Source organism: Bicyclus anynana, chromosome 23 (assembly GCF_947172395.1).
Source record: "Bicyclus anynana chromosome 23, ilBicAnyn1.1, whole genome shotgun sequence".
NCBI classification, from domain to species: Eukaryota; Metazoa; Arthropoda; class Insecta; order Lepidoptera; family Nymphalidae; genus Bicyclus; species Bicyclus anynana.
This window is the reverse complement of record NC_069105.1, coordinates 4,002,263-4,021,692: the sequence shown is the minus strand read 5'-3', so window position 1 is coordinate 4,021,692 and position 19,430 is coordinate 4,002,263. Positions and strand designations below refer to the sequence as shown.

General features: G+C 35.3%; 2 protein-coding genes across 5 annotated transcripts in view; one reads left to right on the top strand and one right to left on the bottom strand.

Annotated features, from left to right (window-relative positions):
- LOC112048469 (cytokine-like nuclear factor N-PAC) overlaps nucleotides 1-19,430 on the top strand; it is an 85,822-nt gene that overhangs the window by 20,171 nt on the left and 46,221 nt on the right. The window lies entirely within an intron of this gene.
- On the bottom strand, nucleotides 361-11,914 carry LOC112048468 (leucine-rich repeat and immunoglobulin-like domain-containing nogo receptor-interacting protein 3). Of its 2 annotated transcripts, none has more exons than XM_024085998.2 (5): nucleotides 11,524-11,914; nucleotides 4,778-6,466; nucleotides 4,546-4,693; nucleotides 4,333-4,473; nucleotides 361-4,122 (listed from the first exon to the last, which is right to left on the bottom strand). In XM_024085998.2, exons 2-5 carry the CDS (start codon nucleotides 6,436-6,438, stop codon nucleotides 3,328-3,330), a joined length of 2,745 nt encoding a protein of 914 aa, XP_023941766.1. In that variant the 5' UTR covers nucleotides 6,439-6,466; nucleotides 11,524-11,914; the 3' UTR covers nucleotides 361-3,327. The 2 variants fall into 2 exon arrangements, with proteins under 2 accessions (XP_023941766.1, XP_023941765.1); XM_024085997.2 differs by having other exon boundaries at nucleotides 11,622-11,914.

Here is a 19,430-nt window from a genome sequence, read left to right as displayed (position 1 = left end):
TAAAATTAATACATACATTAAAGACAATTAACACAACATTTTATTAACACATAATTAAATTATTAGAAGTTTGGAAACTTTAAATTTATGCCAGAGTTGCTGATTAATGGTATTAATCATTAAACTGATATTAATCATTAAAGAGGTTTCGACAATGCTTACATCTAATAAGATTAAGGGCTGATTTCACTACTTTCTGATTAGTGTCTGATAGCTTATTCCCAAGTTTTGTCCTTGTCATTCGAAATATAATAAGAAAGTGACAAAAGTTGAGTTTAACTAACCGACACTTAACATAGGGTGGCGAAGCCGACCCCAAGTTTGTTACTATAGATTTTCAAAGAAATTAAAACAAAAGTATACATTGAAAAATAATTTATTCCTCATGATTTGCTTATTCTCCTTTATAATAATTATTTAGAAAATTTTCAACAATAATTGTATAATTTTATATTTTAAGAAACATTATACAATACAATATAATATTATAATCATTGTTGTATGGTTAGCATTTTGGCATAACACTGCAAGACTTTGCACAAAATATATGTGTACAGTATAAATATATATTATATACGGTGTTTACTGCAAAATTGTCTTAATCAACGTTTGTGGCATACATTATAAAAGTAAAAAGCTACACACATATTATTTTCATTCATTTATAATTTGCCCAAATAGTTTGAGTTCCATATTGGATCTTATTCATTGATTACTCATAATTATCTTTTACTGATTTCCATCATTATTCACCCTTTACCTTTCATCGGTCACTTATTTCAACTATTTTTCTAGCACTTCTAAAAAAAAAAGAAAACTAAAGTCATATTTTTTTAAAATGTGCCCAAATCGTTTAAACGTGTCATATTGGATCTTATATATATAATATTTTTATAGTTATACCACTAACAAGTGGGTTTGGCCCTACATGTTTCCACTTTTTCTTCTCTTTTATCATATTTCTACTTATCCTTCACATTTTGTCTTAGATTGTTTTTGATTTTTATTTTTATTTGAATTTATGAATAACAACAATGCATTGAAACTATTTGGGCATACTCCACCAATTGAGTTTTGTTTAACTTGTCTTTTCCGTCTGATTGACAAATTATCAGCCCAAACCGGAAAAAATGTAAAAAAAATTGTATTAAGGAATTTCCAAAAATCACGTTTCAAAGAATATTTAAAAAAAAAATTTTATTTAAATTTGAAGAAATATATCAAGGGGTTGGGTTAGAATGAATTTAACAAATATATTTTCTGTTACCATGGACACTGATATATATTTTATACATAAATCCACCAAGTCCTGAGCCCATAGTTTCTCTAAACCATTAACATAACTAACCATTAACTGTTGCTGTCACCTTTTACATTATGATGGGGAGGAAGACAACAACACATTTTGAACACTTAACACAATTATGCAGTAAAACCGATAGAATATATTCGATTATATAAATATAGTACATCTGTTACGGTTCATAGTTTATTATTGGCGTAGCTAGATTTATAGCCTGTCATATGATTTGTTAATGGAGGGTGAGATGTTTTATTGATAGTATATTTTACAAAAATAAAATTAAAAAAGTATATTGATATGACAAACGCAGTGAAAAAAGGACGGAAACATTTTCGTTTATAATTTAAAGTGCTTTGCAAAGTGGAGAAAAGCCTTAAATAGCAAATGTGTACAGTAGTCAAAAGTTAGCGAGAGTATACCACTAAAAATTTTTTGATATTATTTTTTTTTTTTACTTTGAATGGATAAAAATCCTTCAATACAAAAAAACAAGCATATATAAAGCTTGAGTTTTTTAAATATATATTTGTGTAAGAATAGTTTGTTTAAAATTTAAAAAAATATTGAAGATAAGTCCAAAATAAGGCGCCAGCGGATCAATCTAATTATTTTATTTCAACAAGATTTTACAATTATAATTTCATTATTATAATTTGTTTAAATTTTACAAAAATAAAAGCGGGAAGATTTATTAGGCTAATAGCCGTACTTCTAGCTACGCCAATTTTTTTTTTATTTTCATTGAATTATATTTAAAAGCCTTTGCACAATGCGAAATATTCCCGCGTCAGAGGCAAAGAACAATTAACTATCGTAGATATGCCCTCGCCATGATTTCGTGATGGAAAAATCTTATAATTCATTGATTTATATTAAATCTTATCAATTACAACATATATCATTAATTGATTTGTATTATAATTCATATTAATGAGACCTACATTTATATTCTATTAATTTAGTCGACGCATTAATGGAATGAGGTCAACGATCTAATACAAAAATACATATATAGAAATTTTCAGTATTCGGGTATATTTACGATAAAAGTATTCGACGCGATTGTACATTGTCAAAGGCCCTACATAGATGGTCATGGTCATTAGGTGTATGAATATGAATGATGTAGATGTTCTAGGCTGGTACGTTAGCAGTGGCTAGTTGGATACACTAGTTTACAACAACCTGATAAATTACAACAATTATAGTAACAACTTCCTTACACCTCGCATATTAAACTACACATTTTTTTATTACTTTATTTTCAAGACGAACAAATATAAAATGCATAACGCTCTAAGAGATTTTCTTTAACCCTAAAAAATACATCAAAATGGAAAAAAATAATAAATGATTGAGAAACAATAGGTAGACGATATTTACAAGATCAAAACCTACATAAACTCTTAATTGAATCGGATTTACAATAGTACAAAGTAGCACACCTGTAAATTATATTTTTTTTTTCAAGACTTTGGTCTATTGAATCGGAATAACGTACTACTAAAATAGACCTTATGCCTTTTATTTTAAAGTTTAAGTCTAACGCAATGTAAAATAAAGTTATACTTCAAAATTCTACTTATAGTCACACGAAGAATTAGCTTGTTAGTAATTTGGTGTACAAAATGTTCTAGGGATCCCTGAGTATTAGTTTTAGATAATGTTTCGTTAATCAAAATCTATCAACGTTTGCCAAGTGTGCCGCCTTTGCACTAAGGGATGGTACAGATCGCATCAATTCTCCTTAACCTACCGCTAGGAGAAACGAAAAAAAAAATTGTCACTAATACACATACACGGTTTATTATTTATTCCAATCTAGACTATCACAGCTTACTTAAAAGTACAAGCGGTTCCGACACTCGACCGTAATGTTAGTTTAGTTACTCCGATACCAGGCAAGATGAGTTTAGTTACACGTAAGACGGAGACTCCTTGAAGTCGCACAGGCGAATGTCATCGGACCTGCCGGGCGCGGGCCCGAGCGCGTAGATCTTGAACACGCGCGTCAGAAGCCTGTACTACAAGGGCGTGTTCTCGCACAGCCGCGCGCACTCGCCGCACACCAACTGTCCCGCCGTGTGCCGCATCTGGCACTCCGGCTGCGCCAACTCCACCGCGATCAACACCCTAGACTTATCCCTGTCCTCCGCCATAGCCTCCTCCTTCTCCACATCCCGACACAGTTCGGGGGAACTGACGCTAGCGGCCAGCCTCAGCTTGCGCCGCGCGCGGTCTTCCCTGTGCCCCAACAGAGGTTCGCTGGAAGGTTTGGCGTCTTCTCTGTACTTTTGTTTGGATCTGGACGGCGACTGAGATCCGGAGACCGGCGTGTGAAGCTCCACAGTGGGCGGCGGCGCGGGCAAGGGTTTGATCATCGCCAGCAACTTCGGCGGCCCGCTTCTCTCTATGATGTTTATGTGGATCCCGTCGGGTATAGTCACTGGTGAATTCCGTCGAGAGTTGACTGACCTTTCTGTGGGCGTGTAGTATATCGATATCTTGCTCTCTTCGTCGGGATTGGGAAGCTTGGCCAACTTTTCGATCTTGGTCTTGAGGTACATGTCTATGACTTCGACGTCAGGGTCGAAGGGCATCGAGTCGCTCCGCCCGCACGAGCCGTTGCGACAGTTCTCGAAGTACAGACTGGGCAGGTTCTCCAAAACCTTGTTCAGCGTCTGCTGTTGGTATTTGTAGGATTCGCGCAGTCTCAGTATCTGGTGGGCGCTGAACTTTCTTATTTTGTTCCGTTGGAACACGTAGTTCTCTCTCACCCAATTCAGCTGCGATGTGGAATATTCGCGAACGCGTTTCACCTGCACAAACAAATGAGGAAATATTATAAATTTATTTTTACATTTATTTTTTTGTATCACGCTTGGAAGTAATAGAAAAACTTTGCAAGAAACGTGTTTTTGTGATTCTTGGAAGGTCATTTCATTTATTGCTATAAATAAAACTCCGCGCAATCACGTGTGTCATAATAACATTCTATAAAATATTAATCATGTTCTCATAGTACATACCTGATCATAATATTGATCTTTCATTGCAGTCAAATGGTTTGTGCCAATGTCTCTGATATTGCGTAAGTGAGCTGCCTGAGTGGTGTAACTGCCTTGTATCCAATCCATTTGTTGTGTGCAGTTTTCTTTAATCCGATGCACCTAGGAATAGAACAATCGATAAAACATACAAACATTAAATAGGAGTATATTATAGTTATGAAAAAGGTTTACCTGAACTGCGTAGTTTTCCCTTAACTTTTCCAACTGCTGCCTTTTGTACTGTTCGATATTGTCGAGCATGTGGTAGATTTGTCGAGAGCGCGGAGCATCTCTTTGGACGCACGTGCAACAACTGCAGCACGTCTCCAAAAGGCGAAATCTAAAATATCAAACATTTAACATTTAAATTTTTTAATAATCTTTACGTATACACGATTTAATAATTACTATGATAGTAACTAACCTGTGGAATATGTATCTCAGAGCTTGCACTAGTAACGTGAGGCCAAGAAACGCTGCTGCGCAAATAGCTCCACATAGCAAACTGTAGATTTTTATTTCAAACATAGTTATCGGATCTATGTTCAGGACAACTTCTGCGGTCACGTTGCCCGAAGGATTTGATGCTAAACACAAATAAATCCCGCTGTCCTGCCTGTGAATGTCGGTTACGAATAGAGATCCGTCTTCGTGTATTTTCACTCTCGACTTACTGTAATCTATGGGGCGATAGTACTGATCGTGTGCTATCCCGTGCTTATGGAATATGTCCGGCAGCGATGGCTCCGGGTTCCAATGGTACACGTCTCTCGTCGGAGTGATCCAGGTTATCGATGGCAACGGATTCCCATCGAATATACACCGGAGCCGTGCGTCGGTTTGCAGTCTGTGCAAACTCAGAGGACTGCGATTTATTAAAACTGGAGGCTTGCAATTTGTGTTGTTCAAAATCGTCAACATGTCATTTGGATAAGTTAAGCGGCAACTCAAATCTGATTTCACTATTTCCTTTCGCTTCTCTATCCAGCTGACGAACCATGCCATTCTGCAGTCGCAAGCCCACGGGTTATCTCCTATTCTTAATTCTTCTAAATTATCTAGACTCATCAAAGACTGAGGGAGATAAGTCAAGCCGTTCGCACTTATATCCAAATGTGTCAGAGCAGGCGTGTCCAGGAACACGTAAGGCTCTATTTCACGCAGCATGGCGTTATTTCTAATGTAAAGTCGCTGCAGATTGTGTAATCTTTTAAAATTTGTATTCTGTAAAACGGCTATTTCTGTGTGGTCGAGGTAGATCGTTATCAAGTTTTCGTTATGTTGGAAGAGCATCGAGGGCACCGCTTTCAGTCTGTTGCCGCCTATATTCAGCGTTTTTAAATTATTGAGATTTTTAAAAGCATCTTGTGATATGTTTTGTAAATTATTGTTGCTCAGGTCTAGTTCTCTCAGCTGTTCTAAGTTATCTAATAGAGATTTATGTATATGATCTAATTTGTTGCTAGATATATCGAGCGTCTCCAATTCCTCGAGGTTGACTAGAGCGTTTGAAGTAATTTTGACTAGGCTATTATTGTTTAGGAACAGTGTTTTCAGTTGGCGATTAGGTTTAAAATAGTAATCTAAGAAAGTAGCGAGTTTATTATAAGATATATCCAAATACTGTAATCTAATCATCTGCCCGAACACCTGGAACGGTAGCACTTGCAGATTGTTGTGAGACACGTCCAGAAACTCCAAGTTCTCCAGATAGGCGAACGTGTATCTCGGTATGTCGTCTATTTGATTCCTGGATAGATTCAAATGCTTTAGTCGAGTCAGACTCGTGAACAGGCCGTTTTCGGTTCTCTTGATTTCGTTTCTGCTTAAATCGATGTATACGGTGTTGTATAGCCCGTCGAACGCTTTAGTGTCTACGGAGGTCATGTTGGAGTTGGTCCACGTGATCTCCTGGAGGGAAGGGCCATAGTTGGCTAAGACGGCTCTGCTGAGTCTGGCGTGGGGCAGGGCGGCGCCGGCGCAGGCCAGGCGCTCGCGCGCGCACTCGCACGCCGCGGGGCACACGCTGGCCTCCACAGCTGCGCAAATTATTGCCAGCGTCAATATTTTGTGCAGCCACTGCATTATTTTACAACCCTCATAGTCTTATTGACTGAAAAGAGAAAAACAACAACCGTTACTACATACAGCACGCACACAAGTACGCTACATAAGTAATGCCAGCTCTGCCAATTATTATTTTGTTTTTTAAATTAGTAAATTCAAATTTTGTTGCTATATTTTTTTCAAATATGACAAATATTCCTTCTCCCCTTTAACTAATTTTATTAAGTTTTCCTCTAAATGCTTAATTATTAAGCTTATGGCCTAACTAGATAATTTTAACTTGGCATATAAACATATTCACATGCGTGTTTTGCGTATAAATTAGGTATTGGTGAGATTGTGACGTCATATTTTACGTTTTATAGACAACAACCACAACAACAAGCAGAATGCAAAGTGTGCCTAATTTGTGTGTGCAATAAATGTGTGAATTTGAATCAACGACTTCAGGTTTATACTTCCTTTTAACATAGACTTGTCTATTATTTATAAACTAGCTGATGCCGCGCGGTTTGACCCGCGTCGTTCTCGTTCCCGTGGGATTAATCGTGGGGGATAATATATAGCCTATAGCCTTCTCAGATAAATGGGCTATCTAACACTGAATGAATTTTTCAAATCGGACCAGTCCTGAGATTAGCGCGTTCAATCAAACAAACAAACAAACTCTTCAGCTTTATTATATTAGTATAGATATGTATTTGACATTTAAATACCGTAAAAACAATGTCACTATTATTAATATTTCTTAGGCTTTGATACTAGACAATGACTATTAATTTTATAGATACTTATTAGAATAATAATTATATTTTACCATAATATTTCTTAGGCTTTGATACTAGACAATGACTATTAATTTTATAGATACTTATTAGAATAATAATTATATTTTACCATAATATTTCTTAGGCTTTGATACTAGACAATGACTATTAATTTTATAGATACTTATTAGAATAATAATTATATTTTACCATAATATTTCTTAGGCTTTGATACTAGACAATGACTATTAATTTTATAGATACTTATTAGAATAATAATTATATTTTACCATAATATTTCTTAGGCTTTGATACTAGACAATGACTATTAATTTTATAGATACTTATTAGAATAATAATTATATTTTACCATAATATTTCTTAGGCTTTGATACTAGACAATGACTATTAATTTTATAGATACTTATTAGAATAATAATTATATTTTACCATAATATTTCTTAGGCTTTGATACTAGACAATGACTATTAATTTTATAGATACTTATTAGAATAATAATTATATTTTACCATAATATTTCTTAGGCTTTGATACTAGACAATGACTATTAATTTTATAGATACTTATTAGAATAATAATTATATTTTACCATAATATTTCTTAGGCTTTGATACTAGACAATGACTATTAATTTTATAGATACTTATTAGAATAATAATTATATTTTACCATAATATTTCTTAGGCTTTGATACTAGACAATGACTATTAATTTTATAGATACTTATTAGAATAATAATTATATTTTACCATAATATTTCTTAGGCTTTGATACTAGACAATGACTATTAATTTTATAGATACTTATTAGAATAATAATTATATTTTACCATAATATTTCTTAGGCTTTGATACTAGACAATGACTATTTATTTTATAGATACTTTAACAGTAATATTAGAATAATAATTATACTTTATCACAAAGCGAACATCAAGTTTTTTATTTGCATTATTGTTTCATTCATAACTATTTCTGCTAGGTTTTGTCTCTGACTATAGTATATTTATCTTTTTTAAAATATTATATTATTTATGCTCAGTTAATTAATAAGTATTGTTAACCTTGACATTTTCTAAAGTTTTCATTAGTTTAAACTAAACAATAATTTTTCATTGCAACAGTAACTCATTTAAATAGTGTAAAGAACTGGTGCGAGTCCATTGTTTTAAAAACGTAAATTGTTTTAAAATGAATTCCAATTTCAGTAACCTTGGCTCGTACGCATAATCCACTACAAATTACAATGTTGAGTTTTGTAGGTCGTTGTGTTGTTTCACCTATATTATAGACAACTTATCCAACATTGACAGAACATCAACAATCGAGACGAGCAGAGAGCGTCTGCCAAATTTGAGAGATTACTTTTAACTTTTAACAAGATAAAAGGCCTTCTAATAAGTGTATGTGGTTAATGGGGTGGATTAAACACTTAGGGTCGTGGGTTCGATTTCCGCTAATTGGACTATTGTAGTTCCTTTTCTTTGTTATTACGGTATAATTGGAGGGTTAGGGGAATATTGTTCATTTATTGTGTAGTGGTTCATTTATATTTCCCATACAATCAATAGTTTTGTGTAAATCAATTTTTAATTTACAAATGCAGAGGTTAATCCAATTCAAAGTTTTCCTTAATATAGTGCTCATGAATCATTCATTTATATTTTGGTTACATTTGCATACATGAACTGTTTGTTACTTTGAAGTAATTATTTTTTTATATTTAATACAAGTTTTTAGAAAGAAGATCTAAACTTCTAACTTTCTAACTTTAAAGAGGTAACCATTGGTATTTTGTTTGTTTACAATTTAAGAATCTTATAAATTTTGTCATCATTAAAAAGCTTTAACTTTTATTGGAAGGTTAAAGAAGAATTTAAATAATTTAAACTACTAAAGTATTAAAAAATTTAATCTCCCTACTCCTACCCTACCCCTGAATTCATTTATTACAAAAAAATGGGATAAATGAAAAACCGCTTGCACGATTTTGTGCAAACTTCACATAAACCATCTACTAAATAGAACACAGCCCATAAACATTTGGTTTGGTTACGTGAGCCAGTTCTTGAGTTATAAAATTACAATGAAAAGTGACATTGAATTTTATTAATATAGATCTGTCTGTCAATAAATATATTATCAGGATCTGATTTATAATGAATTTATTTTATTCTACCTTCAACTAATGCTAATTAAGTCAGTCAGTCTCAGTTGGAACTGGTTATAATGCTATTTGATTATTTTGTGGCTCTACTAGAGTGCACAGCTGTGTTTATTTTTTTTTAATTATCGAACTTCTATATTAGATTCAAGTTATTCTGATTCAATTATTAATTGTCTGTATGATTGCTAATTCTTGTGTATATTGCATTAAAATTAGAGGGAAATTTATTCATGTACATTGGAATGTGTAAATAAATCAATACTTGTAAGTGATGTTACCAGGACACAATATTAAATACAGTATGTTTTATCTAGTTGAAACTATTTTTATTTATTAATAAATTGGTTCTAAACTTAAAGTTAGGTCTGGGTTGTCAGCTAATTCAGTGTCTTTTGGATGATAGTCAGCTGAGCATATGAGCCTTTTATGAAATTCTCTTTAGAAACTTTTAAAGTTTTGTTACAATTTTATTATGTTTACTTTGCAAACAACGTTATTGTAAACGTTATTTTATACAATGTTTTTTTAAAAAGGATTTTTTAAATACTCAATAGATTTTGATGTATTAGTAGTATATCTATGTATTGGATTAACAAAAGTATTATAACGCTATTTAGAGTTATTTTTCAAAATTATTTTCAGATGTCTATATAATTTTAAATCATTTCCCAAGCTTAGCTTCAACAGCCTATATGATAAACAAAAAAATATTTATTTATTTAATAGTTTATGAGTGATATGTGACTAAATAAACAAACATACAGACAAAAATAAAAAAACAGCTGTTTTGGTGTTGTATAATGTGCATGTCTACCACTTTTTTCAATAAATATTTACTTATTATGTACAGATTTGGCTTCCTTGCAATATTGATAGAGTTGTGATATTGTCTAGTATGTATTATTTAATTTTTTTAAATTGTTTTTAATATGTAGATTTAGCTTCCTTGCAATGTAGGTCATATAGAGTTGAGATAACAATTTGTGTTTGAACAACAAAGTGTGTACACAAAATAGGTGGTGTAATGCCTAACTCGTGTTTCCTTAATGGAAATAATTGATTCAATCAATTTGTGCTTCAACATCGGTAGATACCTACCTACCCTGCCTACTGTATGCCTACCCTGAGTGTTGGAACCAGTATTGGAAAAGTAATTTTCCATCTCAGTAATATTAGTTTGTGTGTATGTTTATTTTGTGTTGCAGTTACATATGCGATTTGGCTGAAATTTGTAATTAAAATAGATTTTGCTCTGGATTAACACATAAGGTACTTTTCATCCCGAAAAAAAAAACATGGTTCCCGCGGGATTCCTGAAAAACTGAATTCCACGCGGATGATGTCGCGGGCGTCCGCTAGTATTGTATAAATTGTATGTATACAGCATACCCTAGTTAAAATCATTGTGCATGCCATTACATGGCAGCTACAAAGTGCTATGTTTATGGGCATCACCAGCCAAGTACTCTTTTTAATTAAAACACATGTTCCATTGTTACTTTATTAATTAGAATGTAGTTGGTGTGTGACACCATTTAACCCAAGTGAGGAAAATTTATTTGATGAAGAAAAAACAAATTCATTTTTATGGCACTTCAAATATTTGTTTGCTGGACCTATTTATATTTAATTCAGGATTTAATAGATTTATTAGTAATGTGTTTTGTAGAATATATCAGTAAATAACTCATTTTCTCTTTTAATTAAAGCAAAAGTTTTGGGTATGTTATTAACATACTTTGATAAAATCCTATTTTTAGATTTGTTTTGAATCATCATGTTTTTTTTCAAATGTTTTTGTGGGAAATAATAAATTAATCATAGGTAATTATTTGTGAATTTAGTTTCTATTTATTTTACAAAATCTTTTTGTTTTAATCATGCCTACCGATTTTTTTCTATACTAATATTATAATGATGTAAAGTTTGTGAAGTTGTAGGGGTAATCTCTGGATCTACCAAACCAATTTTAAAAATTCTTTTACCATTAAATAGCCACTATTTGTGTGTCTATAGGCTATATTTTATTCCCGTATTCTTACGACAATGGGAACTACGCGGGTGAAACCGTAGGGCGTCTGCTAGCTTACAAATAGAGTACTGTGCTAGTATGAGAGATTCAAAAGTTTTTTTTCACTATCCTGTGTACCTTCTATTGTTGTGCCATCACCTGTGGTCACGACAGATGCGAACTACAAGCATGCTACGAAAAACTTCACAATACACTGTTTTATACACGAAATTTACCTAACACTCGTCCACATCTCATTCCAACTTGCATAATCCACGATTATTTCTCGTTGACACCAGCAGATGGATATAAAGACATCGCTGCGGTATCACACGTCACGTATTAGACATTTTTTACATTGCACACACATATTTCAACATTTGTCGGCATCCACGAACGCGTCGCACGTACACAATAATATATATATGTAACTTAATATACAATTTTCACATATAAAACGATTACGCTCACGCGAAAATACAAAACGCTGTCACTACGACGGAGTCGAGCACTAGAAAGAAATAAATGGCGGCGGTGGCGGGATGCGCGCGTCGCTGTCCCTGTCGCGCGCGTTGCGTTTCGCGTATGCCTGTCCCGCTCGGGCGCGGAGGCAGTCAGCTGGGGAGCGAGCGCCGCCGAGGGCTACCGAGCGCCGGCGAAAGTGCTTCGTTCGGAAACGCGTTGTACGGGCGGCGCTCGTTCTGAATTTTGTCGGATTTCCTTGCTTTGCTATGCTTCACAGTTCACATGGGAAACCAAGTAACTGTTCGCGGAATTGGGTATTTTGGTGGTTTGTATGAATTTACTTTCGGCTTTATTTTGAAATTGATAAATTGTAATATGATAGATTTTTTAGACACTACATTATTAATATACTTAGGTATATTAGGTATTCCACTAATGAATAATCACAGCGAAAGAATTAACCAAGTATTCTTAATTTTAGAAACCTGTCTAAATTAACATTTTATAGATATTTTAGTTTGTTTTTGTGTTACTACGCTCCGTAACAACTTGACCTACTTTAAAAGTTCTCTCACCTATGAAGAGCTGTATTATCAGCGAGTAGCACATGTTTTTGGTGAAGATGTAGTTTTCTATAAATGAATTTTCAAAATAAATATTTCGTAGATCCAGAGATTACCTATGCAGTAATCTCCACCAACACACTTTCTCTCATTATAATATTAGCATAGAGTTTATAATTAATACATAATACCATAATATGCACTAATATAACCTTATCTTATCAATATTTATATGGTACAAGCAGGATTAGAGGAATGACGTAATAATGAGGAACCCCAATAACTAAAAAAGGTATTTAGTAAAATGCATCAGCGTTTGTTAATGAGAGGTTTAAATGCTTGTCATTGGCGTACACAAGGTTTTTAACTAGGGTAGGCATTATACGTACAAAAATGGAAAGTTCCACCTCTAATACAGATTCGTAATGAATCCTCATGGTATGCATTGCATTTATGCTTCTATTTAGTGCACGCCACTGATGCTTGTGTAAATATTTATGCTAGCTGTGACTGTCACTCAGCGGATGATTGAGCGATCTATGGTCGGAGAATCTGCGTGATCGAATCAGAAATGAAAAGAATATCTCACCATGTCAACGATATTTTATACTATAGATATCTTACAACCTACAAAATCACCGCAAATAGTGATCCGAATTTACTCACTCCACTGAGCGCACACACATGTACAATTTTGTGTTTAATTCCATTATATGTATGTGTATACAGTTCCTGAACACAGTTCGACATTATTTAGGTATTATTTGTTTAAAAACCTTTCGTTGTTTACTATGGGACTCTAATGAAATTAAGACAATTAGCCGCCTTTGTTCGCCTCAGTTTTATCGCACTAGTGACATTTTATCTCTATTATAAATCTTCGCACCATGTATTGTTTTATCTGCTATATCTCGAAAGGATTAGCAGTGTTTTCTATGAAAGTTTCAAGCAGATTGACTTCTTCCAACTGTTATAGTTATAGTTCAACCAATATACACAAAATCGTGACAAATTATACATACAGGATTCTTCATCACATATCACCATCTATTAGTGAAATCCGCATGAAAATCCCTTCAGTAGTCGTTGAGTTTATCGCGGACAAACAGACTAATCATCACCATCATCATTATTATCAGCCGATGGACATCCACTGTTGGACATAGGCCTCTTGTATAGACTTCCAAACATCACGGTCTCGAGCCGCCAGCATCCAGCGGCTCTCTGCAACCCGTTTGATGTCAAAATCAAAAATCAAAATCAAAAATCATTTATTTCAAGTAGGCTCATTTTACAAGCACTTTTGACACGTCAGTTGACTATTTGTAAAGATTCTACCACCGGTTCGGAAGGCAGGTCCTGCTGAGAAGATACCGGCAAGAAACTCAACAGTTGCTCTTTTGAAAAAGTCATACAGTATTATAATTTACAATTGATAACAATTACTGTTTACATTTGTTATAGTTTTACTTCCTGTGTGAAGGTGGAAGCTGATCCAACGGCCTCCAAGCATTTTTATCATTAAGGAACTCATCAATGTTGTAGTACCCTCGACTAAGTAAATGTTTTTTAACACATTGCTTAAAGCTATGCATTGGCAGGTCCATCACAGTCTTGGGGATCTTATTATAGAAGAGTACACCCAAACCTACAAAAGATTTTTTACTCTTTGGAGACGATATGCAGAAATAACTAACTTATGCCCGTGTCTAGTAAGACGTGGGTTTAGATCTCCTTTTCGTTTGTACAAATTAATATTTTGTCTTACATATATTATACAGTTATATATATATTGACAGGCTACTGTTAGTATACCTATTTCTTTAAACTTTTGACGAAGGGACTCGCGTGATTTTAATTGATATATTGCTCGAATTGCTCTTTTTTGAAGTACAAATATAGATTGTATATCGGCAGCCTTGCCCCACAATAAAATACCGTAAGACATTACGCTGTGAAAGTACGCAAAATAAACAAGCCTAGCTGTATCGACATCAGTAAACTGTTTTATTTTTCTCACGGCAAATGCCGCTGAGCTAAGTTTACCAGACAGTTTTTCTATATGAGCACCCCACTGAAGTTTACAATCCAAGGTCACTCCCAGGAAAACTGTGGAACTCTCCATTTCTAGTGTTTCACCATCGATCATTATAGACTTATCTAGTTTTATAACATTTGGCAATGAAAACTCAATACATTTTGTTTTCTTAGCATTCAAAAGTAGATTATTTGCAGTGAACCAATGCGACACATGCGATATGGCACGGTTTACGTCGTCAGAGTTATCTTTATTTCTGTCGGACTTAAAAATTAAGGATGTATCATCAGCAAACAGTACAATCTCACATATGCCGCTGACCTCGGTCCTTCTAGTGCGGGGTCGACCTACACTGCGTTTTCGGTGCAGGGTCGCCATTCCAGCACCTTGGGACCCTAACGTCCATTGAATCTTCGAACTATGTGCCCTGCCCATTGCCACTTCAACTTAGCGATTCGCTGAGCTATGTCGGTGACTTTGGTTTATCTGTGGATCTCCTCATTTCTGATTCGATCATGCAGAGAAACTCCAAGCATAGCTCGCTCCATCGCCCGCTGTGTGACTGAGCCTTCTTATGAGGCCCGTAGTTAGCAACCAAGTCTCAAGTCGTCGTCATCAACCCATATCTCACTGCTGAGCTCGAGTCTCCTCTCAGAATGAGAGGGGTAAGGCCAATAGTCCACCACGCTGACCCAATGCGGATTGGCAGACTTCACACACGAATTGAGATAATTCTTTGGTATGCAGGTTTCCTCACGATGTTTTCCTTCACCGATTGAGACACGTGATATTTAATTTCTGACAATGCACACAACTGAAAAGTTGGAGGTGCATGCCCCGGACCGGATTCGAACCACACCCCCCGGAATCGGAGGCAAAGGTCATATCCACTGGGCTATCACGGTAATTTTCAAGGAAAGTCTCAAGTGAGGAAAGCTTATTATACTCGTAATAAATCAGTGTGCTATTGTTTACTTTACGCCGTAGATCGTTGTTTACTGTTTAGATCGTATCCAAGAGCTGTCTCGAGTTTGTTGGATCGTGCGCTTCGTTTATTGGGCACTTGAGACTGACGCCCGCAATATTATATCCACTCGTGCCGACTTTGTCGACGAGCTTGCAATGGCCAGACTTGCCTCATTTTAGATTTGCTTTATGTTTGTCAATCGATTGACAAACATAAAGCAAATCTAAAATGTACCGTACTTACTTACTTACCGATAATGTAATTTGGGTCGTGGTAGCCTGGAAGGGAGCAAGTCCCAAGTACCACTACTACTAAAGTTCTACTACGCCTCTGCATGCTAATTTTTAGATTAAATTATAATTTTTTTTTATTTGTTTTTGTGTGCAATAAATTATTTCATCGTCAACTTCATCTTCTTCTATTTATGTATAATGATTTTTTGTATAACTCGCAAGCGCTAGTTTCGAATTCATTGAAACTATCTCTCTCTTTCTACATAGTGCTACACAGAGAGATAGAAGTGAATTAAAATGCCTAATCGTAATAATAAACTTTTGTATCAAATACGAGAGTATTTTTTGATATTTTCCCCGCTTTATCGTGAGGAATCATTCATCTAGTCGCCAGATCCTTAGCTTCGTGGGAACTCTTCGCTAGAGAAGAGATTTAGTATTTTTTTTTATATACTTCTCATCAAAAACAGTCCGCAAGTTCGAGTACGTACTGTTCTGGCGGACTGTCTTGGTTTTTTTTGATGAGTTTAGTATGTTAGGTTTCCATAGAATTATATGTCTACTAATTAACTGTTATATGTACTTTCAATTTTAAAAGTGTTCTTTTTGATTCTTATTTAATAAAAAGATGGTCAATTGATGTCGACCAATCAGGGAGCTCGAGCAATCGCAGACGTCGACCAATCACGGCCGACCAACTGGGGGAAAAGGTCGGTAGGGGGGGTACGACGACTGCGGTCGAGCCGGGCATTCAGTCTTGAGATTTTGGAGTGATTACTAAAAAGTGTTATTAAGTTAAGAAAAGTGAATAAATAGTGAATTTGTTATTGTGCACTACGACGTTTTACTTCCACACTGGCCTGAACCTTACAGTTCATAAGTGGGATAATCAAGGAAATTTACATTTTCTTGCTACGTCCACACGCTCGGAAAAACGTAAGTACTTACATTCTAAACTAAAACTTAAAAATAAAAGGATTGTCTACCTAAGCAAAATAATAAACTAAGTGTAACTCGAAGGTAATGAATCCAATGCAATAGTATGAAAAATAAGGCTTTCAAAAGAGGAAATTTATAGTCAATTCAATGTTAGTTGTGGTCAACAATGAACGTTATTTAAACAAATAATTTATAAATACCGTGTAAATACGTACAATGTCAAGTTGTGTATTCAAAAAGTGAGATATACATAAGTGTATAATGGAATTAAAAACAAGATTGTGCATGTGTTCACTCAGTGTCGTAGTATTAATCGGATCACTTTTTGCGGTAATTTTGAAGGGTCTATAGTATAAAATTATCATTGACTGAATCACAAAAATAAATTAAACTCGATTTGGTGTTAATGAGATCCTTTTTTTTTTTTATTTATTTATTTATATATTTTTCTTTCTTTTGTGGATACTTTAGTATTTTTTTTTTTTTTTTTTTTATATTATTTTTTTATTTTTTATTTATGGGATATTTCCTTTTCTGTTAACACTTTTAACATATCTAAGAAAGATTACCACGTGTTAAAATAAAAATAATGATTACTAACCGTATTTATTGAAACTTATAGATAATCGAAAATAGGTGTCAGAACTTTTAAAATATTACGAATTTTATATTAAATATAAAATTCTAAGCTGTGTTCTTGAAAGTTTCAGATAATGAAAAATGATGAAAATGATACCGAGTATACCCAAGGTAAAGGGTCTAAAAGGAAAAAAACTCCAGGTGGGGAGTTAAGGCAAAGGACAGAATCCCTAGGTGGAGGGATGATGTCAAGGAAGGATACCCTAGGTGATGGGTCATATATGCAAGTAAGGGGTGAGGCCCCAGGTGGGGGGTCTCACCTAAGGAGGGGTGAGGCTCCAGGTGGGGGGTCTCATCTAAGGAGGGGTGAGGCTCCAGGTGGGGAGTCTCATCTAAGGAGGGGTGAGGCTCCAGGTGGGGAGTCTCACCTAAGGAGGGGTGAGGCCCCAGGTGGGGGGTCTCATCTAAGGAGGGGTGAGGCTCCAGGTGGGGAGTCTCACCTAAGGAGGGGTGAGGCCCCAGGTGGGGGGTCTCATCTAAGGAACTCAATCCCAGGTGGGGGGTTGAGGTTACAGCTTAGAAAAGAACCGGAACGTGTAAGTGGAGGAGGAAATATGGCTGATTCGGATACGGATAGTTGTGCAGGAGAGTCAAGGAAAGAATCTAGTAGAAGGTTAACTGATCAACCGCAACGTTTATATAAACGAAGCCGAACATTGCGGTCACAAGGACGGAAGAAGCACCATTCTGTGTCCTCCGATACTGACGAGGAATTACATACGAACAGGAATAGAAAATCACGGTCAAAGCGACGTCACGCCGAAACTAAAAACAATGAAACAAGCGATTCTTTGAGTTCAGTCGGCGAGTCGCCGCCCCAAAAAGGTCAAAAACGTCGAAACGTAAAGATGAAGATATGATGGATAAATTTTTAGCTATTTTAGAAAAAGTTAAGAGTTCGGATAAACCTAAAATAACGTTTAACACGAATGTGGTACCGGAGTTCGACCCTTTGTCGAAAGACCAATCTATTTTAACATGGATCAATAAAGTGGAGGAGTGTGCCGAAATATATGGTTGGGAAGAAAGGGAAATCATACACTACTCATTGCCTAAATTAACCGGCGTAGCCAGAACATGGTATCAGGGTTTAAGTTCGATACTACATACGTGGCCGGAATGGAAAAAGAAATTAATAGAATCTTTCCCATGTAAAGAGGATTATGCCGAGCTCTTAACCGAAATGTTGTCTAAAAGGGTAAAATATGGTGCACGACGTGCAATCGATTTGGTCACCTTACTTCGAACTGTTACAAGAACGTGGGAAGATCGACAATCGAGACTAAGACTACGGCTACTTCGGGTAACGATCTTAATCACAAGCAGATCTCAGAAGTGATGACTGAAGATGTTGGAATTAATAAATACGTCATGGACATCACTATCAACGGATCTACGGTGAGTAGCCATATAGACATGGGTAGTCAGTGTTCACTTATTAGGGAAAGTGAGGTCAAATGCTTAAATCTCCAAATGACACCGCGGGATAAATTACCCACCCTTAGGGGTATAGGAGGCAACCTAGTTAGCCCTCTTGGAGCAGTGGTCGCCACGGTTGAAGTTCAAGGCGTAGCCGCGACAATAGATCTTTATGTTGTAGAGAATTATGTACTAATGCACCCTGTTCTTTTAGGCCATTCCTTCACTGAAAGACCAGACATCTTGATAATTAAGACCCCAGAGGAAATTAAATTTCAAAGGATCGTCCCAAATAAAAATTCGTTAGTGGCTAATCATGATTGTGAAATCCCTAGCAATACAATGCGCGCAGTGCAAATTTCCACTGGTTGTCCTATGCTAGATTGTGTAGTATATGTAAAAGGTACGTTATGCGGCCCAGACGGTAAAGAGTATTTACTAAGAGAGTTATTTACTCCCGGGACAGTACGAAATCAAGCTTGTTCGTGGGGCTATTCTTATTCATAATATTACACCACCTAAACCCTTAAGTATCGTTGCAGGCACGCTTTTGACTAGATCTGTAGAACAAAACAAGGTTTCAGCAGATAATATTAAAAATTCATTCAGTGTTGTTTTCGATAAAACAACAATGGATACCTCTGTGACTTATAATCCAAAGTTAGATTTAAACAGCGGCAAGCTTTGAAAGAGTTATTGGCGAGATTTAGTGACTGTTTTTCTAGTGGATTACATGATTTGGGTTTTACAAAGGTACATGAAATGACCATAGAAGTAACTGA